This window comes from Rhamphochromis sp. 'chilingali' (genome assembly GCF_963969265.1).
Source record: "Rhamphochromis sp. 'chilingali' genome assembly, chromosome: 9".
In the NCBI taxonomy this organism is placed as follows: Eukaryota; Metazoa; Chordata; class Actinopteri; order Cichliformes; family Cichlidae; genus Rhamphochromis; species Rhamphochromis sp. 'chilingali'.
Genome location: NC_137936.1, coordinates 19,170,415 through 19,195,849, shown reverse-complemented (window position 1 = coordinate 19,195,849; position 25,435 = coordinate 19,170,415). Strand labels below are relative to the sequence as shown.

At 39.3% G+C, this 25,435-nt stretch overlaps 2 protein-coding genes across 2 annotated transcripts in view; both read right to left on the bottom strand.

Annotated features, from left to right (window-relative positions):
* The window catches only part of grm2a (glutamate receptor, metabotropic 2a), a 35,943-nt gene extending 32,581 nt beyond the window's left edge, over positions 1-3,362 (bottom strand). Inside the window, exon 1 of the mRNA XM_080892583.1 lies at positions 2,998-3,362. The gene's annotated coding sequence lies outside the window, so the exon portion shown is untranslated. The remainder of the gene's footprint in view (positions 1-2,997) is intronic.
* A 3,385-nt stretch (positions 3,363-6,747) lies between these two features.
* tex264a (testis expressed 264, ER-phagy receptor a) overlaps positions 6,748-25,435 on the bottom strand; it is an 81,561-nt gene continuing 62,873 nt past the window's right edge. The window contains exons 3-4 of the mRNA XM_080890442.1: positions 17,003-17,174; positions 6,748-8,107 (exon numbers count right to left, since the gene is read on the bottom strand). Coding sequence (XP_080746568.1) covers positions 7,743-8,107; positions 17,003-17,174 — 537 coding nt within the window. The 3' untranslated portion in view covers positions 6,748-7,742. The remainder of the gene's footprint in view (positions 8,108-17,002; positions 17,175-25,435) is intronic.

The following is a 25,435-nucleotide window of genomic DNA, read 5'->3' as shown; positions in this document are numbered from 1 at the left end:
ATTATTTTATTTTTTCTTTCTTTTATTTGGCTTTTATTTATATCTTATGTCATTTTATTTTATGGTTCCAATGTACAGCACTTTGTGTCCGCTGTGGTTGTTTTAAAGTGCTTTATAAATAAAGGTGATTGATTGATTGATTGATTGATTGATTGATTGATTGATTGATTGATTGATTGATTGATTGATTGATTGATTGATTGATTGATTGATTGGTTGGTTGGTTGGTTGGTTGATCTGGTGGGAGACTGTCGCCAGACAATCACAGTGCAACTTGGACCGACTGTCAGACTGGTTGCCAAAATCTACAAATAGCTGTCATCTAATTTATTAACATAGATTACCAACATTTTACAATCAGTCTGAGAACAACTGGTCCCGCGGAGCTGCTGCTTTACATTAAGTTACTAAAAGCAAATGAAGGTTGGCTGTTTTAATTAACATTAACACTGGGTCTGCAAACACTAATCAGCCATAATGTTAGGACATGCTTTCATCAGCAGAAACCAGGTGTCACCACTTGACGCTTTAAGACACTTTCTTTTTATAGTAAATGTGCAGTATTAGAAGCAGAGCAAGGTCATTGGGCTGACCCCTTTCCACACTGACGTTTTTCCCACAGACACATACAGAGGTCTCTCTTAGACCACAGCAGAAACCAGACTCCTATTGCTTAATCCTCAAATACAAAGTATAATCCTGTTCAAGCAGAAGTCAGAATTTATTTTAGCACGAGTTGGAAGTAAAAGGACTGAACAGCTGTTCATTATGACTCACAATGGAAATTATTGGTGCAGCTGACCTAGGACTCACCTAGGAACCTCTCACATATGCCCAGCATCACTCCAGCAGTCACTTTTAATCTGAGTCACGCGCATCATTAATTACCTGGAAGCTCCTGTATGCTTTCACTGGAATCCATGTTTAAATATTTCTACTTCATAAGCTGATGGAACAATGCTTTGTTTTTTTGTTTTTTACTTAATGCTCTTTGTCCTTGTCATAAGTGAGAGTTCAGGGTTTCGTGTATTTTGCATTATCATATAGTGACTTGAGCTTCATTTTAATTTATGTCACACAGAAATGAAACTGTAGGTTTCCCCATTTATTGTAAAAATTGGAGCCAAGACCGCATTTCCGTCATTTCCTATCTTTCACGCTTACTCTGTCTTCACTGTGTGCAACGCAACTGCACCTTATTAAAACTGGTGCAGACGTACCATCTGATTACCAAATCTAAATCAGCAGATGAACTCCTATGTTAACACTGGTGCAGTGAGAAATTAAATATTTAACTAAACAGATGTATTGTAGAGACATAACATGATCAGTCTGTGGATCCCACCTGCATGTATGTGCGTATTTGCGTGATCAGATGGAAGGGTGAGCTATTAAGCTGTCCTTTCAATAGCACAGGCGTGTCGTCATGCTTGAATTTAATCACTTGTGGCTGGTAGCAAATGCAACTCGTGTGTATTGTAAAAGGTTTGAATGATGATGAAGTAACAAGACCGATGTCTCTTAACATGAAACTGAAATCTAGAAAGCAGGAGGGGTAAAGTTTAGTCACGCACCATTATTAATAACTTGGTAGTCAACCACACATTGGTGCTAATGTTTACATAAGAGTAAGCTGGTTCGTGCACAGAGTTTTGGGTTCTCTGTGCATTTGAGTCTTTTTTGTATCGTCTTTGTTCACGCTGCTATCTGCACTGCTCTGAGAAATGAAGGTAATTAGGGATCCCTATCCCTGTGCTGCACTGGCAGTGAGTCCCCGTTGTCATCAAGTGAAGAGTAACAGGTGAACCTGGCCGCACACAGGAGTGAGCTGTGTGGAGGGATCACTAGGTTAGACAGCCTTGCCCCTTTCTGCCACTTTTTGTTTCTGGATTCAGATGATGGCAGCAGAGCGTGTTCCTCTCCAGTCAGCCATGACCTGAATAATTTACAGTAATCAACATCTTCAGCCATGAGAGCATGAGCTCACATATTATTCCAGTTTTTTAGTCTTAGAGGAGCGTGCCTGCTGTAATTCTGTTATGTAAGAAATTCAGATACATGCATCTGATATATTAACAGTTGATCAAGCAGCCTAATAAGTATACCTTTTGGTTTAATCTAAATCTGGGGTTTGACTAAACTGAGGCATTAAAAATGAGCCATTTTTTTTCTTTCTTTCTTGTGTTTTATCTGCTGAACGTGCAGCCACACAGATGCCCCCTGGGAATAATCCACAGTGCATTTTGCCTCCTTTAATACCTTTCTCCAGTATTAAGGATGCAGCCTCAAACTGTTTGCACGGCTTTTGCATTTCTTCATATTCCCCATGAGTTTTGAAAATGCTTTTTAGACGCTTGTGGAACAAATAATTACACAGACACCCCATTTCTAGACACACACAGGGCATCACAAGTCTCGGCTGCTGAAGAATTAATATGAAAATGCCCAATTTAGTTCCAAAGTGAAACATTTGAGATAGCAATCCATTTTCCCGTGGAAGAGAGCCAGAGTCAAGTAAAAGCCTTTGCCTGGAAACAAAAGAAACAGCTCCTTTGTGCAGATCATATTCTTCTTACATGTAACTAATGTCAATCAAGTTTTTGTCTCACTTTGAAGTCACACGGGAGATCAACCCAGTGAGGGAGATGGTGGATGTTGCCGTGTAGTAGTTACTGCATCGCCTGTTTAGTAGTTTTTTCAGCAGCCTCGCTCATTTATCATTCTTTTACTGCTTATGGTTATGCCCGGAGCCAGAGATGCAAACAAAAATCAGGTCAAAATGATGATAAGCATCGAGATAATATCTCGATGCTTATCCACAGTCTTGTCAGCATCATAAGAATAATTTTGTCAACCATACAAAGTCAAAACGCGACTTAAGCGCCTTCCTTACAAAACAACTCGTTTAACTTCAGAAAAATGCACTTTGGAGGCTTTCAACGCACAAAAAAATCCCAGAAAATAAGAAAGGGGGGAAAAAGAAACACATTTTCTTACCTGCCAACGGTTCCTCAGTTTCCAGCGCTACCGTGCAGTGGATCCTCGGTGCAGACTAAACGCATATCCTTCGCGCCACTGTTGGAGTTTTTCTTTTTAAAGCCTAAAGCAAGTGTGTTTGCGAACTACAGAGGAGCTGGGGAGCAGGGTGGATGAAGGAGGTGAGCGTAGCTGCCTGAAGTTTGAGCCGCGTGCCAGGCAGCTGTCCGTGGTGCTGAAAATAATAATAATAACGCCACACACACAGCACAAAGAGTCGCCGGATTCCTGGAGGAGCGATTCCTGCAAACAGCGGTTCAAAAGTCACAGCTCCTAAACGCGCTTGAAATAAATGCAAGTGAAGCCCACATCACTGCGTTGAGCGAGAGAGGGTTCTCTCTCTGTTTGAGCGTCAAGTGTGAGAGAGATTAATAAGACGGCGTGCATTAAAGGTGTTGTTTATCCTGGTGGGATGCCAGTTTATCGACTTGGCGCCCTGAGAACCGACACAAAGTTTAAATTCTACCTGTTACTCGACTGGCAAAATCCCCCATAGCTGGCAACGAGACACATATGTGTATATATATATATATATATATGTTGTTGTTTTCGTTGTTTTTTACATCAGCTGATGAACGCGCTCGCTGCGGATATGACCACAGCAACCTGGGAGAACTCTCAGAAGGTTTTTCGCACTTGAACAAAGACGCAGTTGCTCCACGCAGGAGCAGTCTTGGATATAGCAGTCTGCCTCGTCGCAACTCTGTGCCAAATTATGTCATTTAGAGCCCAATGAACCGACTGCGTGGCTTCCTGCAGACGCGAACTGACGGACTGTGGATGTCAGTGGAGAGAAGCTTTAAAGAATCGCCCGCTGTTTAGTTCAAATGTGCGGGGGGGGGGGGGGGGGATTATCTCCAGATGTGATCATTTTAATTTGGGATCGGCAAACAAGTTGTGACACGGCGCGAGATGAGTGTGAGGTCAGTCCCAGATGGCAGGCCGATGCGTTTCAAGGGACGTGCGCTTGGAGAGGGGATGTGCTGGGACCCCCCCTCCTTCCTGTCAAAAGCAGCTTCGCACACGCAGTCGTGGGCTTCTAAATTTGTATGTTGAGACTTCACATCGTCTCTCTCTTTCTCTCTTTCAGTGTAATGAGATTAATAATTAACTTCATGGACAGGCAATAATCTCCGCGCCCTCGAACGCTGTGTGACACCCATGTGGGTTTCACAATTAATTAAATCAGTTGTTGACCCAGTGTGTCATCGCACTCTTTTCCTCACCGATTTTTATTTTTGCCTTTGGACCACGGCTGGGGTGCCAGAGTTGATCCTGAAAGTGCAACACACATGTGGTGAGGGCATCTGTCCCCGCAGACTGGTCACGCACAAGACACCGATCTCATTTTTTTTTTCTCGTCAGAAAAAGATAATATTACTAAAGGCTGGCGTGGTTTGTGCGTTTTCTGGTCAATAGATAAGGTTATATTTCTGCTTGAGACTTGCAAGGCAATCGAGGACAAAGTGAAGGAAAAAACACGGTTATAATGAACCCTCCAACAAAAGTGGCCCTTGGTTAGATTGCGTGCTTGATTTGTGGGAATCACTGTATCAGACCAAAAGATCAGCGCTGTGTTGATGGTGGTTGTTCAGTAACACTCAGGTGTCACATCTTCATCTTCTGCCATCATCTACTGTTCATTTATTAGGATTTCCTGAGAGTTTAAGGAGCCAGACCAATATTACATTGTGGGGATAACATTTGTAATAGAATAACTTTAATAGATTAGCTGTTGCGCATTCTTAGAGTCACTTTTTATTATTTAAAGATCTGTTAAAAATGAACACAGTACATTTCTGCAACAACAGGGTTTAGAAATAACACTGATGTCATAATAAAGTTAACACTTATGAGATTTTTGCAGAGTATCAGTATAGATGTTAAGGGTCCAATAAACATGGAAGGCAGCTTAAATAAAAGATTTCATTTCTGCCTAACACCATTGTGGAGCTCCATATCTCTAAAAAGCCAAAGCGCATCTGAACATTAGATATGCCAAATGTGAAGCAGAGTTTTTAGAAGAACTGGCTATTTTGGTACATCAGGGTACCCATGTGTACCCATTTGAAATTTCTCAAGTCTCTTTCTGTCTGCTATGGTGACGTCAAAGCATGTGGAATATTTTTGAAACTGCAAATATGCTATTGAAGTATTGCTGCTAGCACATACTCTGCTGTGTTACTGTGGTAATCATGTGACTGACGTGCAGACTGAGTTGTAATTCATTGGGTTTAACAAAAGTATTATTTAGGATTTGCAGCCATTTTTATAAATAATCCTCTATTTTCAGAGGCTCAGAAGTCATTTAAAGATTGAATGACAGTTTCATTGCCAGGTTAGTGTACCAGAAGGGTTAACAGTTTAAGATCAACACATGGAAGCAACTCTAGATCTTTTATCTGCTTAATTTGTTGTGAAATACTGTGGAAACAGACCTCGCCTGGCCATGAAAATGCTTGTCAGACAACTGTACAGTTACTTTTGAACATGCAAATATAGAGGTTATGTACAAAAATGGCTGTAATTCCTAAATAATACTTTGTAAAACTCTTTGAAGTGAAGCTGAAGGACTGTATTGCAGTCAGTCTGGATTGTTTTATATCCAACCCACTGTCGGTGGTGGTGTATGGGGGCTTCTTCTTCTTTGGCCGTTCCCTTTAGGGGTCGACACGGCAGATCATCTGCATCCTCCTCTGTGGCACCAACCCCATGCACGTCCTCCTTCACTTCTCTTCCTCCTGCTGGCAAACCATCTCACCTTGCTTCTACTGGCTTTTATTCTTCTCTCCAGAGCATACCTCCACCTTTCCATAGCCTCTTCCACCTGCTCCCAAAATACGTATCACTGTCCAAATACTCCAACTGCAAGTCAAATGCAAAGAAGAGTGTAGCTGTGAAATCCTTCTTCAGTGGACTTTGGTGTCTACACATCTAATTTGGCTTGCATTCCTAACAAGCCCTAAATACATTTTTCTTTATTCAATTAAGTCAATATCCTCAACACTAACAGCACGACCAGGCACATGAAAGGCTTTTCTCTCTCTCTCTCTGGTTAATGGCGTATTACTCAGTAAAATTACCATGGTTACAATGGCGCTGGATTGGAAACAAAACATTAACACTTATAGGTCATGATGCTCATTAAGAACCGCAGGCTAAAGAACAAGTATGTCCATCAAACTTCAGTAGTCAGCTGGAGCCTATTCTTCCTGTTGTTTTGTGCACACAGCTGATTAAATAAATTGTAGAACAAATGCCAAACCACTCAGTCAAATGTTGACCCGATCGATGCAGCGCCGGCATTTGGATAAACAACATTTTGTGAGACTAATCTTAAGTGTTTATGCTTTCCAAATGTATCTACATTTGTATTATTTTATGCATTCTGATTAAACAGTTTCCCAGTTTCCCAGTCCTAAGGGTGCTGGGGAAATTGCTCACTTAAAAAAAACAACCCTTAAAGCAGTGCATTGTTTAACTCACCCAGCACTGAAAAACTGATGTTATGGGCTATTTTGTACCATTTCTCTTTTATGCTTCTTATGAATTCACATGTAATCCCCACAAAGCAATCGTTACATCGTAAAGTCGTGAAACTTCAGAGAAAGCTTTGACTGCCACACACACTTTGTTACCTTCCTGCATCCCTGTTGGGAAACGCACAAAAAAATATAGATAAAAGCAGCAGAGCGGAGACCATTTTTGCTGTTCTTCTCAAACTAACATTTCTTTGAAAATTTTATTACACACAGGAAGACATACAATGCATCATACATCATATCCGACGTCAACCTACAAACATGTTACATCTAGTTTCAGATAATAGGTGAATTTTGTCTACAACAACATAAATGTAAATGAAATGTGGCAGAACAAACTGCCCACAGAAAATGAACAATACGTTAAAATAATTCAATTAACCTTTTTTTGCAGAGTGACAATAAAATATTCTGTACACCTTTCAGGGGGAAAGCTTACAAATATGTTTGAACTTTAATCTAAATCTTAGTCCTGGTGACCCGGAGGCATTGATGATGTTACTTTAATAATCTTTTTCTCCACCTCAGCTTTTAGAATTTCCCCTCGTATAAAATAACACAATGAAACAGCACCATGAACATCTCTACAGCAGCGGCAACGCCTGCACTTTTTCACCCAGTCGGTACATCACAACACCAAAGTCGGGTAATGCGCACAAACGCGTGACACAAATTTCCTCAGGACTTGACCTTGAGAGTGGGGTTGCAATATCACCTGTCACATATGGGCAAAACAACATATACTTTCTGATGATCCATGATAGTTGGTAACTCTGTTTCCCCCTTGCTTTTAATCCTTAATCTTAAACTGAAAGGTTACTTCTAATCTGAAAGGGAATTAAAGTGATCCAAACAGGATTACAATTAAAATGAAATATCTAATTAAATCTCCCATTTGTTGTGTGTATGTTTGTATAGGCAGAGATACAGGATCGGGATTTTTTTTTTCTTTTTTCTTTTGAACTGAGATTAGAGCATAACAGAAAGTACAGGCTTCAAAAAGAGATTTAGAAGGCGCGGAAATACGGCATGTTGGTCATTACATTAACGGCTTTAGATCCATCAACAAGATTACATGACAGATAACCAGCAACAGCACAGCTGAGAAGCTCTCCAGCATGCCAGTGTTACGTGGCTACATCCCTTATCTCCTCAGCATCCTCCCTACTCCTCTCCTTCCCCTAAGCGCTCCTTCTTCTCAGCCGCAAGTTCAGCTCCTTCTCTAGCTCCGCCTTCACCTTCAGGAGTGTCCTCCTCTTCCCCATATTCCTTCTTCACCCTCTCTTCACCTTCCCCCAGCTCCTCCTGATCCATGTCAAGCTCTTCAAAGGAGGAGCCACTGCCCACTGAGTCATTAGAGCCTCTGTCGCTATGGTCCCTGTATTTAAGGTCTTCGCTGGCATCTAAAACGTCTCTCAGGGGCAGTGAGGAAGCCATGGAAGCGGCTGTGGAAACAGCCAGGGACGTCTCTCTGCTGTCCCAGGGCACGCCACCGCTTACTGAGCTCACATCACTGTGGGAATCTGCACCTGCATCAATGCAAAAAAACAAAACAAAACAAAAAAAAACAGAAGAAATTGATCAAATTGGCTGTGAGAAAATGGGTCATGCACAACTAATTAACAAAATAAAATCATTGGAGGAAAGGCAGGAAAGCTCACGTAGACTAAAACTGAAAGATTGATTTTACAGGTGAACAGAGGAAGTCTGTACTAAATATTTTGCTAATTCAGCAAGGTGGTGTTCTGATACTCTGTAGCGATGTGAAAACTTCAGTGGCTGAACAAAGTCATTAGGATTCATCCTCCGGGACATTGCTGCAGATATTCAAATAATGGTGGCAAGGCAGAGACTATTACTTACACAAAGCACGCAAGAAAGAAACAATGGGAACAGCTACGGAAAATAGTAGTTACTGCATGTATATATCTGTAGCCAACTTCACAATCGGTTGTCATATCTCGTGACTTTATGATCCATGGCAACACTGCGAATATGGTTAAAAAGCATCATCTTCTCAATGTTGGTTGGGTAATTAACATTAACAATATGCTTAGTATTGAAGCTCAACAAAAATGATGCAAGGATGTGAAGATATGGGTATATGCACTTACATACTCCTCCATCCTTTGATCACAGATTAGAAATGTAACGTTGGCTTCATGAAACCTAAAAGTGCTCACCGCTTAAAATTCAGCAGATGTAGCTCAGTCAACTTTAACTAATCAGATGAGCTCAGAGGGACCAAAATATTATTGAGAGACATTATTTATACAAAAGTCACAGACCAGCCATTTACATGTTGGCATTACTTGCATGAAATTGTGTAATGGACTATAATTTGCAGAGAGGGATATTCTTGCTGTGCATATTGCATATCTGTAATCACAAAGAATGTCCATTAACCTGATTGATGGAGATTTTCTCACCCACATGATCAGCTTACTAATGCTCTCTGTCTAAGCCTGATTCTAATTGCCCTTTGATCTATGATTCACTGTGACCCAATAACCACTTATTGTCCCTGATGAATGTTATTCATAGGAGTTTTTGTGCGAGCGATTTGGAAGGTTATTGCTGTACTGTGTAGGTGGACCAAAAAAAATCTGCATTATTTAGGAGAAATTTAAAAACTAAAACTTACAGGAAGGTTTAAATACAACATGTTCAAGGTTCACGGAAAGAAAAATACTCTGCATGGGCCAAAGATGTAAGCAGAGACACATGAAAGATATAAAGCTTTTTCTGCTTAGCCTCCCTAAAATTACAAATGAAAACTGGCATTAGGGCAAGAAATGTGAGAAGAACATCACACCTCCCACCTACAGAAGAAATATTACTCAGTGATCTTTCCGCAGTTGGTCTTCTCGAAGATACTTCAAAGAAGTGGAGGAAAAGCCCATGTGACGATAACTTTTAAAAAGGCTCCCTGTATAAAGCTGTGATCACATGCTGAATTAATGTGTTGAAGTTTGATTTTATACATATATGCATTACTGCGCAAAAGTCTTGAGCCACTCCTCATTTCTTTATATTTTCCTTCTAAGGAGCCAGACTTCATTTTAATTATTTTAAAGTGGTGTTGAGAAAAGGTTCTCCAGGCTTTCTGAAGGTCTTTGAAAGTTTTTCTTTGGACGTTGGATGCTTGTTCGCTTGTTTTCAGTTCAGTCCTTGTACCTGACCAGTATCAAAGAGGATGCTTTTTTGTTTGTTAACCCACTTGATCTATGAATCATTAACCATAAAAGTGCCAAACTAAAGGGATGAACCACTGTTGTGTCTACACATAACAGACATCTTGGCAAAGAAAAGAAAAAAAATACATTGTTAGGCAATTAACAGCTTGTCACAAAAACAGTTCATTTGATTTCATTTCTTTGGTTGAATCAACAAAATTTCCAAAGATAAATCCGTTTGATAGGTATAAAATTAGACTTTTGCACCAACAAGGTAATTCACAAATAATTTTTAACTAAAAAACTTGGCATATTTCAGCACGGTGTGCAGTGTGTCTTTTAAAACGTTGAGAAAAGTAAACAGTTGGAGGGCAAAAGAAAAAAGAGCAGGTTTAAAACCTACAGCAGATGAATAACACCTGAAAGTAATGTCCTTACGAAACAGGAAGAAATCCTGCAAAGACCTGACAGAAGAGATTCAGCTGATCCATCTGCTACTCGCTGAAGCTCCTCTCAAATTCTGATGAGGATTCTTAAGGAAGGGATACGGGGAGAAAAGGTTGAGGTATGACAAATTATACAAGAATTCGACTGAAAATCAGTGGCACGAGGTTTTATGGAGTGATGTATCCAAATCTAATTGTTTTGGTTCAGATAAGTGGAGAGGTAAAACAGTGTGTTTCTACAGCCATCTGTAGAACACAGTGGAGACTCTGTCATGGCTTAAGCTGCATTTCAGTCAGTGGTGTTGGGGATCTAGTTAAAACTGGTGGACTTACAAACATATTGTGATACTATCTTAAAAGGTTTCATTTTTCAGCATTTAATTGATTCCAAACACACTATCAGTACAGTAAAATCAGACCTGGGTAGAAAAGCAAAGAGTGGTACACTAGCAGTCATGGATTGGCCTCCCCAGAGCTCAGACCGCAACATTATTGAAGCAGTGTGGGATCATCTTGACAGAGAACGGAATAAAATGCAGGCAACATCCAAAGAAAAGCTTTGAATGTCCTCCTGGAGCCTGGTGAGCTATTCCTGAAGACTACTTAAAGAAATGATAAGAAATCTTGCCTAAAGGTGTTCAGACTGTCTTAAAGAATATAGGTGGTCACACCAAGTTTGACTCTCAAGCTTGTCTATTTTTGCGTCTGGACTTCTTTAAGTTGCTTGAAGACGTCTCATCTGAGAAGCTTCTCAGTTCTGAACTGAAGAAGCTTCTCAGATGAGAGATGAAACGTCTTCAAGCAACTTAAAGATGTCCAAATGCTTTTCTTTCCAAGCTCCTTAGACTACAATGACCTGGATGACTGAGAACCTTCACAGACTTAAATTGTTTCTGCAAAGTAGAAGGACAGCCTTAAAATGAAATGTGTTTGACAAATAAAACCGAATCTGACTTGACTATCCCATTAGACACTAAAACACTTTTATCCACATCATTGTCTTTCTGCCTTCACACTCCAAATGAATCTCATCCACACATCTAAGTGTGTCTGCACTAAATCTATCATCAGGGACCCAAACACAATAAACAGGGAGTCTCCAAGCTGCTCTGTGAGGTTCACCATTTCTTTTTATTTGAATCCCAACAATCTAATTATCACATCCAGCAGATCTGATCTTGTCTGGAGTGTAAAATATTACATATGGAAGTCCATTTAGGTCATTATAATAACTATTTATGAGCCTGTTGATTAGCTAGCATGTCCAAACACACCCGATGGGAACAGTCTTGGGTGGCACAGAAAGTGGTTATTTGACACGGTGGTGCTGCTTCAAAATGCATATAAACGGGTTAATGTAGTGATCCATAGTCTATTTCATTTGTGTGTTGCAGTGAAAAGATTGTTCCAAAGATTCATTTTACAATATAAGGTTTTACAGGAAATAATGGGTCTATTTAGGGTAATTGGGTGGACAGCCCCCCAAGGAAAAACCTCAACATACTGGACAACTTTCACCCTTCACTACAACTGCAAGCAAGTCCAGAAATTGCTAGTGTGGTTGAAGCCTCTGAAAGTCTTTTAGGTAACATTTGCCTAAATTAGTTGTTAAATTGGGCCCATTGGGATTATTAGCAGAGAATCAAGGTCTTGTTCTTCAAACTGTTTGAAAAAGAGAAGAGGATTTTTAAGGAGGTAATTAGACACAGACAGGGCTTCCTTAGTGCTTGGATAAGCAGAGTGGATTGCGAGAAGAGTGCGAAAAGGAATGCATAAACATACATTAAGAAGTGATACACTTAATGGATCATCATATTTACAGATGAGAGCCAAAGAGAACAAGCGTTTTAAGGAAGCTCATCATAAAAAACACACTTACACTGTGTTTAATGAAACTTCTTAATTTGGATTGTTTGGTTGTATTTGTTGTTTGCTTCAGTGTGCAGTAATATCATAGTAAAATGTCTTTTCATTCTTAAAGTAAACAGTGTACAGCCCTGATGTACAGTTAATGTTGTCAAATATATTAATGAGCAGAGCTGGGCCGCATATATAATATATATTACAGATGGTCAATCGCCATTAAATTGGTATCGGCTTACATATAGTGTGTCTGCTCTAATTGCCACTCAAGACACACTCCCCAGCCACTTCATGAGTTGCACTGGTTTGAACCCTTTTTTGGCATGTGACAAATCCCCTGTTTAACCACATCCCAAAGGTGCTCTACTAGACTGAGATGTGGTGACTGTTGAGGTCATCTAACTACAGTTAGATGAGCTTTGGCGTGTTATCCTGCTGGAAGCAACCATCAGAAGGTGGGTACACTGTGGTCATAAAGCAATGGACATGCTCTGCAACAATACTCAGGTAGGCTGTGGTGTTTAAATGATTCTCAGTTGGTACTGCAGGGTTCAAAGTGTGAAAAGAAAATACTCCCCATAGCACTGCATCACCAGGAGCATGCTGAACTACAGATACAAAATTCTGACCCTGCCACCTTAACTACAACCCTGCCAATAGAAAAAGGACTTCTTTAATCAAAGGCAAATACTCACTCATTCAGAATATTTGGGGGACTTTTCATTTATCTGTTATCTAAAGAAAACTGATTTGACCTCAGTGTTGGAGATTCCTCATGATCTACCTATAAATAGCCTTTTGTGATATCCAAATGATGCTCTAAAATGTTTTAAGCACTGGGCACGTCTTGGCATTCTGAGTAATGGACATTTAATAAAGATAGATTCTGTTTTTCACAGTGACGATTTATGGACGTTAATTCAAAACCACAGATCACAGCCAAGAAGGAAAACTGCCAAGAAGTGGGTAAAAAAACATTTCTCTGACGGAAGAAACGGTATTCAAAGGCATTCAACAAATATTTCCACAGAAACTGATTTCCAAGCCAATTTTCACAAGTATGAAAAAGCAGAACACACAACTCTCTGATAAAAGAAACTCTTCAAAATAAAATAAATAAATAAAAAATCCACCTCTCTGCAAACTCCACTTATCGTTTCGTTTCTACTACACACAGTAGCTAAGCATTGTTAGCAGTGTCAGCATTGTTCTGAATGATTAAAAAGGCTCTGCGTGTTAAATGTGGAGCATAAAAAGAAATATCACATCTTTCCAAAAAAAAGTGTTTAAAGTGAATGTGACAAATGTTTATACACAATCTTCTGTTGTACCACTTAGTAAGACCAATGTTTATCGAACTGTCTTTGAATAGTTTGTGAACAGTATAAACTGATGTGATAAATCATCGTTAGACTGGTACCACAGCAGTTGAAATACTACAACAAAAGAATAGTTTGAAACTAGGGCTGGGCCATATTATACCGTTCACGGTAATACCGGTATAATGTTAGGCAACGATAGGAAAATGAAATATCGCGATAGAATATGAGTAAAACGCGCATGCGCAGTGCCTTTGTTTTCATACGCACATGGCCGATTGTTGAGTGAAACAGATGAACCAGAATTGGTTTGTAAAAATGGTGCAACTTCAGTGATGTGGAACTGGTTTGGTGTTTGTCCGTCAGATACACAACAAAGCACATTTTTTTGCAGAACATGCAAGCGGCCGTCGTTATTGTCGTATTTGTCGGACTAAGATGCTCTTAAATCTGGGAGTAATCTGGGTCCTAAACTCAGTACACTTCAGGTCAAACAAACACTGCAGCATCACTGAGAGTTAACTGTCTAAATTCTTTCATCTTTAATAAAACGATCAGCATTGCTGCTTTACCAGGTGTAACAATTCAGTTTAACTTCCAGGCATCCATGAAAACAAAATTTATTACATTTAACGGAGTTAGAAGTTAGCAGGAAGCTAGCGGAAGTTAGCTCGCTAGTTTCGCTAGTTACCTAAGCATGATATAGCATGTTCTGACTGAGAGATTTCTGAAAAAATTCAAACGTACAGCTCTGCTATCACTTCCAACATAAATGAAGACAGGAAACTAAACAGCAGTGACGTTTGTAGGGTTACTGAAGTTGGGCTAGCTGGTATATAATGATGTGCTACGTGATCGCTAGCGACACAGCTATGTTAGCATAACATAAACAGTGAAGCTGGAGGATGAACACTAAGGTTCCTCATGGTTAGAGACAAATGCAATCGCATGGCAGGATGCTGTAAACGGACCAAACGTCAGTCAGGAGAACAACTGAGATAATCCATCCACAATACAAGGCTAGTCATTAATATACTGCAACAACATGGGAATAGAGCAGCTGCCAGAGAATTCAACATCAATGAATCAATGGTACAGAAGTGGAGGAAGCAAGAAGAATGAGTTTAATAAAGTTTGATTTATCTAACTGCTTTGTTTAGCTCAATGTGCCTTATGGTCCAAAAAATACGTACTGCACACTACAGTTTAATGTTGCAAAGCACCTCTTTTTAACTTCAGTGGATATTATATATGGTTATGCTCAGGATATGTCAGCCCATTTCTACTGGAAATGCCTTTTGGTTAAACTTTCAGCAAGGAATTTGCATTTGCACTGTTACATTTTTATAAAGCTTTAATGTACATAAAAACCAGCTTCTTGTTTAAGTGAAAATTAATGGAAGGTTGTCTTTTTGCGCTAGTAATGTTGTGGAGTATTTTGTCTCGCATCAATTATATCGTCAGTTATATCGTTATCGCAAATTTTCAAATGTATATCGTGATAAATATTTTTGGCCATATCGCCCTGCTCTATTTGAAACTTCGACAAACGCTTTTGTTTTCAATAATGTAATGTTTGCAGGCAGCCAGAGGAGAATCCAGTAAGTCACTGTATAAGGAAACGGTTAGAGGCAATAATTCTCCCTAAAATCTACCCTTTTGTGTTTATTCACCCAAAAACAGCCATTGCACTGACCACCTTGCTGTTGGCTAGCTTTGAGCTTTGCACAATGGACACACCACTCGTCTGTGTGGAGTGAGTCTGTTTGTCTTCTGATCTTAGAGCCTAACAGAGACTCATAATATCTTTTATTTTGCTCCAGCCTCTCTCTTTGATTTTTTTAAGCTTAAGCTAAAATATTTTTATACAGACACATCTTTAAGTAAATTCACATGTAGATGTGTCCTTTCATTGACATTGTATTATAGCTGTGTCATCTCTACTTAAAAAAAGGAAACTTTTACATTTCTATTTGGAGACATGTTCATTAGTAATATTAGTTATGATGGGGACATCTTTGGAAAGAGCAAGGCTAGCTGTCTATTCCCTACTTCTAGTCTTCATGGTAAGCCAAACTAATTAACTCTTGGCTACAGCTCCAGACCGAGCACACAGCCACAATGGTCTGCTGGATTAACGCAGACACGGCGGCACGACGAATTAACAAAAGATTTGGAGACCACTGAGTGAATGCATAAAAAGTAAGAGTGTGCAACGTTGCAAAATCACTTTCTCCTCATGTGATTAAGACACGTGGCAGATCGAATTAATTTGATCTGAATTAACGTATTTAAATGCTTTCTGGCACTTTAGTTCTTTCTTATTTACTTTCTCATTTGTTAGGGAAGCAATAATCAAAACTTTGTCTCGGTCTGGTGATGCTGACAAACTCATTTAAAGTTGTGAATAGCTCCGACTCTTAGTTTGCTCTTGCCCCTCAGAATGTGAGAGCGGATAAAGCTGCTGTGTATGGAGAGTGGTCTTCACCTCTGTCATGTAATGACGCTTTATTTTAAAGGTGGCTGCCAACTAACCATGGTCAGAACATGTTAGGCCTTCTTCCATATACGTCTCTGAAATTTAAGCTGTGCTTACAAGGGATGTCACATGATCTATTCTTAAGGCACCTGATTTAAATCAACCCATCCCCACTCACTCTGTCCCCACAGAGCAACACCATTTTTGTTCTCCGGAGATTTGTACGCTGATTAAGTCAATACGGCTCTGAGACCAGCCCACAGGTCAGCTGTGATTCAAAGAGTAATGGCAGCATGGAAGACATCGCGCTTGAAGGCACATACTTGTAATGACAGAGCAATTACAGAGTCTCAGATATCACCCGTCCTCTGTGATCCAGGGCGAGAGAGGAGTCAGCGCAGTGGCAGACAAAATAAAAGTTGTTACACATTTTCTCTTTGTTTGTTTTTAACTGACACAAGCTGTAGGATCAACAGAGTAGAAATGAATGCTTGGTAAGACTGAAATTGGACGACAGCAGTATAACCACATGATGGCTCCTTTTTCACGTGGCATTTGGTTGTCCCTGATTTTTTTTAAAGCTGCTTTCACACATCATTGACTCATCAGGCTAACCACCTCATTGTGGCTAAAACCACTGGCCACATGGTGAGGTTTGCTCTATTGTCACATAATCCGAGAATAGCAGAATATAGCTGCACATCAGCGCAGTCCGGTGATACTTTAAACCACAGGAATCGGTTAAGTTATGTTTAGTTACCTTACTACTCTCTTACGCTCTCCTACAAACTCCTTATAAAATGTACGCATCAAACGAATTAAGAAAACACCTGAGTCACATATCAGATCTCAATGAATGACACATTAAAAGTTGAAAATCTTTACTGATATACATTTTGTAATTGAGAACAGCAGGTGAAAACCGAAAGCATCAATTCTTTGACGGCTAGATTTTAAAAAAGATAAATAAATAAATCACACAAAAAATCTAAACTAAAGTTGTTCCGCTCTGAAAACTGTCCCTTAATTTTGAATCAGACAAATTGACAGCTCTTTCTTCTTGTTTGAGAAATCTTTTTGATGCTGTCACTAATTGCCTCCGGGGGAGCTGACAGTATCCGAGGATGTGTAAAATCTTTACCTGTAATGTCGGTTCCTCTATCGTCGTCCGAGTCCTCTTCCTTCACATCTGTTCTGACCTCCTCTTTCATTTCTGGTACAAAGAAGTCCGTCTGACGAGACAGCGGAACCATATAGTTGATGACATCCGAACTGTAGATCTCAATAGTTGGGAATGCACAAAGCTTCCTCTCCTATTAAAATGGAAAAAGAAAAAAGACACAAAACAGGAAGTGAGATTTACCTTATAATATCCTATTACCCTTGCAAAGATAGGTGCGTTCGTTCTGTAAAAACCACAAAGACACTGTCGAATGTCACCTTAATATTTGTGTAAACTTGTGCTTGTGTCTCTAATTGAGAAAGTGATAACCTTTCATAATTACACTGAGCTGGAAGAGGAAAAAGAAGGAAAACAAGCACACAGACAGCATGAAGTCTGACTAGCTTTGAGTTATGAGAAAGATCAGATCAACAGAGAGCAGACTATCTGCTTAAATGACTCACACAAGATAACAGAATTCTACATAATCATCTTCACAATGATCAAGTTCAAGTGATGCACAATCTCTTTAAACAAATAACATGCCCTTTTCTTCACAGTGCCAGTGGCACCGGGGTCACTGGTTCTCAAAATGTGATCCCCACTGGTGGGGAATAGAGCCACTGCAGCTGTGGCGTACACGGCCAGGGGAAAACTACAGATTTCTGATGGAGTCGAGCTAACTAACTAAAAAAACAGAACTGTGATTCTGTTTTTTATCTTTGGTGGTAGGATATGAACTTTTCTGCCTTATGTTGTCAGACATGCCTGAAAAAGTGTTTAGGAAGCAGTGATGCAAAGGCCCTCGTGTTTCATTTGCATGAAAAAGGTCTGAGCAGACTCAATTAACTTCAACACTGAGAGTAAAGGACATCTTCAGTTCTCACTGTACCCATCATGTTTTTCCAAGTTATTATTTTGCACTACAAAAGCTAAACACAAATTTAAAACACCCAAAGGCCTCATAAAACTGCTGGTTAAATCCTTTCTTTCAATGCTTCTCACATAAAACACGACAAAGAGCGTAGGGACCGAGGACCCGTGCTGAAGGAGTGTGATGAACACCTCAAACAAGCAGAAAACATTTCAAATATGCAGTTCAAAAGTGCCTTTGCTGATATAACACTATGTCTTTCACACATTAATATGTATATACTGTATCCCCTTCCATGTGAGTTCATTAAAGTTGCATTACCATCTACATCAGTGCGTCTACACTCTCCGCAAGAAGTATATGCAGTGAGTGGAGAGTTTATAAATATTATACTATATTTTCCTCTAAAGTGGACATTAGCCTTTCATAATTTTTCTTTATGCTTTCATATAGTTCTCAAGGGACTGCAGAGGAATGAGCTGTGTGATGAGCCATCAGAGCGCAGCAGAAGCAGAGGTGAGCTGCACAGGCTGGTCTCAGCTGTGATCGGCTGCAAAGTGACATATGAATGCTGGAATGCACAGACATGAACACAAGTCAATAAAAATCCCACACAGTGTTTTTGCCCTTGATTTTATTTTTTTATTCCTTATGATTCATAAAAAAAGTTGCCTAGTTGTTCACTTATAATAGAGATCCGGCTAAGGGTAACACTCTGTAGCTACTAAAGAGAAGAGAGCTCAGTATGATGGGTTGTTTTACATAATTCTTTCTCGTTCCTCATATTAAAGGCAAATTTATGACTGTATACAGCTGCTGGCTGTGAGCACAGCTGCAGCTGCTCTGTCTGGCTCTTATAGGTGAAGCTGTGGCTGGATACAGTTATCACTCAGCCTTCAGACAGCTGCATTCGAAGGTTGACTCTGTGGTGCTGTGAATATGTACGGCTGTACTATTTGCTTCTGTGACAAATGTGTTAAACCGCCAACCCCATTACAGCACATTCATCACTTCACACACACATGTGCAGTCAGTGTTCTTCTCATTAACAGATGTGTCACAGTCAGAACTGCAACAGCCCAACTACAGCCATGGGTACAGTGACCGCTTTGTCATACCAAGGCTGCCCTCACAATCACAGCAATTACAGCCTCTGCCTCAATCAGCTTTGGCAGTGGTCACTGAGAACTGACCCCCCTCTTCCAGTTTTCTTTCACTGCGCAGCCACACTGAGGCTGCACCGGCCTGCCTTTACATTGCACAGATTAATGCATACCTATGAGATTTTCTCCATTGGTGAAAATGATTAAAAGGTGGTGCAAAAGTTTTGCAAGGAGTCCAGGAAAACCCGACCTTTTTGGGTCTAACTATATTGTTGTTTTTGTATATTTTTGGGAGCCACATTCCTGACATTTTAGGACATAAGCATTATGTGGACAACTGATATCAGCAAATGGCTCCAAAACACTCAAAAGATTTCATAGTTTTGAGCTGTGCTTTGGGGCATTAAATCGCTACAAATATGCCCTTTACCAACACCAAAGCAACCTTTAACCATAACATTTCTCCACCATGCTTGAAAGATGGCTTCAAGCACTCCTTCAGCATCTTTCCATTTGCTCCACATCTAAGAGCTCAAACACACATGTGTCTATACACGACACTTCTTTCCCCCAAAACTGTCTCTGTCCAGTGTCTTTGAGGGGGTTTTTTTAACCACTCTTAATCATCTCCTTTTTACTGGCCACCCTCATATTTGGCTTTTTTTTGTTGCAACTATGCCTAGAAGGCCAGCTTCCAAGAGTCGCCTCTTGACTGTGTGTTGATAATGGTGTTTGGTGGGTGCCATTTAATGAAGCTGCCAGTTGAAGACCTGTGAGGCGACAAATACATCAAACTACTTGTCTTCTTGCTCAGTTGCGCTCCAGGGCCTCACACATCTCTTTCTATTCTTGTTAGAGCAAGACCGCACTGTTCTGTGGAGGGAGAACTTGCCAGCACTGCATGCGATCTTCAGTGTTTGTCAGTTTCCCACAGCTTTCATTTCTTAGAACAAGAGCAAGAATAGGAATGTTTACAGCTTTATGGGGGGCCCCTTTTAAGACTTGAATAAAACCTGCAAAGAATTCAACATTAACTGAATAAAGAAGTGTTTCAGATTTCAGCCGTGATGACAGGAAAAGGAGTTTTTAATGATCAGTTAGGATTTCGCTTGCATTAGAGAGCAAAACGTGCCATTGACACACAGGAGTGCGCTTTGCTATGAGCGTCTGTATAAGACAACATTCCATTATCAACATTAATGGCATTCACAAACAATTTCATTAATGTAATTTATTTTTTATGTACATGTCTTTAAACTTAATAACAACATATTTAAGTGATAACTTATTTTTAGCTAAAATTACAAAAAATCAATAGAATGAAAAAGTAAAAAAATATGCAATGCTAACTGCAAGTAAAACTATAAAAGCATTAGAACAAAATGCCCTTGAAGTATTAAAAGCACACAAAACAGAAAAATTGCCTCATGATTGTTATGTTATAACTGATGTCTCGGTATCTCCTGCTGAAACTGAGCAAGCCGGTGCTAATTTGAGCTACTGAACCTTGTAAACATAGCTTTTATCACCAAGTTTATATATATCTTTTTAAATTATTGCCACACAAAGTAGAAAGTAACTGTAAAGTAGAAGTTGTGAAATAGCTTTGAAGATACTTGATATTTTTCTATTAAAAACAGGAGACTTCGAATAGAAGGAAACATGCAGGGAAAGCTCCAGGGAAGTATAACTCTAAAAATGTGACTTTGCACCATTATATAGATTTAAATATTCTTATTCTATTCACTTTTTTTTCTTCGACTAGCAAATAAGCGAGAATGACATTTATAAGAAGTGCTTTTGGTTCAGCTCGTTAGTTAAACCTCTCAGTGACCACTTCGATTTTTAAAAAAAAAGCAGTTTCTCCCCAAAAAACAAAAAAGCCCTTAAACCTGGTGCACTTTTCAAAACTTCTTTTTGCTCTTTGAAAATGTTGCGAGGTTTATTTCTTTAAATCTGCTGCTGGATAAATGTGTTGTTATGTTAAACCGCACTGCTGATTTCTCCTTAGCGCACATATTCGTTCCCACGTGGAAACCTTCGCGCACTCGCTCTCTTTATATTACACAGTATAACTCCACTGTTTGAATTTTTATGCTCGCGCTGCTCTTCATCTCACCACGCAAATGTTCATAAAGGTCTCGTCTATAAATTTAAGTGAATGTATAGACTTGCTGTGTTGTCATGGTTATGTTACAAAACAAGCTATTCTGAGCTCTGAGGGGGAAATAATGAAAGAAACAAGTTGGATGGCCTAACTGCGGTAACCTGGCTCCATTTCCTATGGGTCAGGGTGATCTAGGTTGACTGATGGGTTTTAATCTAATCCTTGCAAAATAAGACTGTAGGAGCTGGTATGAATCACCTGGCTGCTACACACAGAGGCTCCAGCCTTGGGGCTCCTTATGCAAATGAGTGCCCATCTCCTTGAACCTACTCCGATAATGAGCAGGGAATTTGAGACAAAGACAGTTCACTATACTGTAGGCATACATGTATCTCCAAGGGATACGGTAACAGATAAAAGAAAGAAAAGCACATATAAGAAAGGTGTAAATATATATATATATTTGTCCCACACGCCATCAGACTGTTTAACTCCTCTCTGGTGGGGAGAGGGAGGGGTAACAGGAGGACAAAGGAGGGAACAACTAAGCTGTAGTGCCTCTTCACCTCACTGTACAATACCTTTTGTGCAATACTTTTGTAAATAGTCAACGGTGCAATAGACTCAATACTTGAAATGTGCAATTCACTTGTATTTTTATTTTTATTCCTATTTATTCTATTTATCCCCTTCGTATATTTTATTTATATTGTCTCTGTATTTATATATATGTGTGTGTGTATAACTCTGTAACTTCTGTCAGTGCTGTGCTTTTTTGGAAATCAAATTTCCCAGAGGAACCCACCCGAGGGATTAATAAAGTTCTATCTTATCTTATCTTATCTTATCTTATCTTATCTTATCTGCATTACAGACAGTAAGAGTTACTTTAAAACAGTCATTTGTTAATAATTTTCCATTTCTTTCCATAAAAGATTCTTCCAGCAGTGACTGCAAGATGTTATTTAAACACTTGGCTGAATCTGATGAATTAATGGTTACCACAACATCAGGGAGACAGGATAGAACTTCTATTATCTTTGGTACAAATAAAAAATTTTGCCTTTAACACAGGAAATGCAAAGTACTTTCTTTTGCAAAAGTCTCATACCTGAATAAAAAAATAAATGAACAAATAAAGCAACACAACAGCATGTGAAGCTACAAGAGGCACAAGATGATGCACATTTTCAATAATCCACTTTGCAGGATGCCAGTGTGTTATAAAGACAGCTTATTAGACAGCACGGGATTCTGGACCTTTTAATTTTGTAAATCATGTCATGCATATTACCAATTAATTACCAATTAATACTATATTACGGTGGCCCCTAGAGACAAAGCACGTACAAACTCCAAAACACTTGCAAACTCCAAAACACTTGCAAATTCCAAAACACATGCAAACTCCAAAACACTTGCAAACTAAAAAACACATGCAAACTCCAAAACACGTACAAACTCCAAAACACATGCAAAATCCAAAACACTTGCAAACTAAAAAACACATGCAAATTCCAAAACACGTACAAATTCCAAAACACTTGCAAAATCCAAAACACGTACAAATTCCAAAACACTTGCAAAATCCAAAACACGTACAAATTCCAAAACACTTGCAAAATCCAAAACACTTGCAAACTAAAAAACACATGCAAACTCCAAAACACTTGCAAACTAAAAAACACATGCAAACTCCAAAACACGTACAAACTCCAAAACACATGCAAAATCCAAAACACTTGCAAACTAAAAAACACATGCAAATTCCAAAACACGTACAAATTCCAAAACACTTGCAAAATCCAAAACACGTACAAATTCCAAAACACTTGCAAAATCCAAAACACGTACAAATTCCAAAACACTTGCAAACTCAAAAACACATGCAAATTCCAAAACACAACGGAAGTGCTCCAGGACGCTAGGGGCAGTGTTGAGCTTTTGTTACCTAGTAACTACACAAGCCAGGAAGTACCAATGACCGGATTTGGGGTTTGCAGCCTTAAAGGCCGCATTTTAAGGCCGATTACGTCACAGCGACAAGAGAAGGCTTTCCCAATTCAAAGGCTGCTCGAAATGCGGCCCTCAAATGCGTCCATAATTTCCCTGAATTTTAAGGATGGGTCGGTGTAGCCTTCATGGCCCAACATATCCCAGACTTCATAGTGCGGTGGTGGTGTGGATAATTTTGCCGAAAAAAAACGGTGGAAGCGGAGCGGAGGAAGTGTAAACTTTCAGAAGTAAGTACTGAATATTATGTCACTTATTTATGCGCAAATATTTTTTTAATGAAGAACATTAAACCATTATTGTTGGCCACATGTCGGGAAAGTTATGTGACATTAGTCATGTCTGTACTTTCAGAATTAACTTGGTTTTAAAGCCTTTACTTTAAAAATATATATATATAGTCGACCTTAATCTTACAGAGATTGTGATGATTTTGTGGATAATTAAAGTCAGTCATATATCCACAAACACAACAAGCTGAAAGTCAGTGATGCTGCTCGGTTTGCAGTCCTGAATATCACAGCACAAGGAAGATTCACTGCACTGTTAATGTTAGCTATGTTATATTGCTGCCTCTGTTCGGTGGTGTTGAGCCAAACGGACTTTAACGTGTGTTTGAATGAGCTGACGGTTCACTCGTTAAGCTGAAAGAAAGATGCTTTAATCACAGGAGTCACACATGTGTGTCCACTGTACCATCTGGGAACTCCTCTTGTTTCGTAATAACACAAACACTAAATCCTCCTTCTTTTGTGCTGTTTTGTAGCAGTGTATACACCTGAGACTGTCACCTGTCTGTCTGTCCTGCACTCTCTCTGTTTCTTTCTCTCTGATTGTGTAATAAAAATATGAACATGTGTTTATAAGTCACACTTGTGTTTGAATCCTGCAGCTTATCACACATTTGATTTCCATGTGTGACGACTGCAAGTGTCCAGAGTGAGGACAGACTGAGGGACCCACTGCTGCACATCATCTGTGAGGCTTTGCACCCCTGATGATCCACCAGGACAAACTCAACAGTGTGTGAGGAAGAGGAGGAGGAAGAGCCAGCAGCAGCTGACAGATGGAGAGAATAGACAGACTGTTCCCTGTTTGTGAAGGACTGCTAGAAAAGTTTAAAATAACTAATTGTCTGTCCTGAATCAGTCTTATTAGGTAATGTTCAAATAATTTTATCATTCCAGTGTTTTCAGTGTGGGAGAAAGTACTCAGGGCCTTCAAGTTACGCACTATGAAAGGCAGCAACAAGTGTAATATTCAGAAACCTAAAGTATGTATCAGCAGCAGAATGGAGCTAAAAATAAATGTTTGTTTCAGTTCTATGAAGCTTTGAGTATTTTGGATCAGTAGCACTGCTGTGTTTGTTGCATCATATTGCTGTAATTGTTTATATGCTTTATATATTCTGAGCTAAGTTGATCTATAGTGTTACATCATATTTTACAAGGATGTTATGTGTTTGTATACTTTCTGCCCAGTTTGACCCATTTAGCAGAAGCCAGCCTGTTTAAGGCTCTGATATCTATTCTGTATGACTTAAAGCAGTTATGACATGGTCTGATTTTCTCACCCAATAAAGGAATATTTCATATATCAGTCTACTCTTCATTTTATCAGAAACAGTTATCACAGCTTGTACATTTTCTTTTTATAAATATATGTAAGCAATGAGCCAAATTTAGTAATGCCAGCATGAAGGAACAACATTTGTCTCTTATATATGATACACCTATATATGCACTGTCAAAGATACTTGTCTTTGAGTGAAGATTTAAGGTGATAAGACATATAAATAACTGCAACTTGAATCTGTACTGAAGCTCAGTATTTGACACAGAGTTCATGTTCACTGCTGTAATAGCTAATAATGATTAATATAATAACTAGAATATTGGCCATATTATATTTACATTACCAAAGTGATATGACTTTAGTCTCATGAACAACATCAGCTAATTCTTATTTACTAATTAATCTTGAAATGACTGTTCAGTACAGAAATGAAGCCCAAAAATCATGTTTTACTGTCCTGTGGTCTCAGCCTCAGATACTTATCAAATCACACAAAGCTCATGTAGAAACAAACAAACAAATGAACAAAATATGTTCTCCCTCATTTCTGTCAAACCAAGTTGTATGACACGTTTCCAGCGGTTAGTATCACGGTTGCTAGGCAACCTGGGAAGCGCGACGGAGAGTAGACCGTCCCATACAGACAAACTTGCCGTTTATTTTGCAAATCGAGCTCAACACTGCCCCTAGCGTCCTGGAGCACTTCCGTTGTGTTTTGGAATTTGCATGTGTTTTTGAGT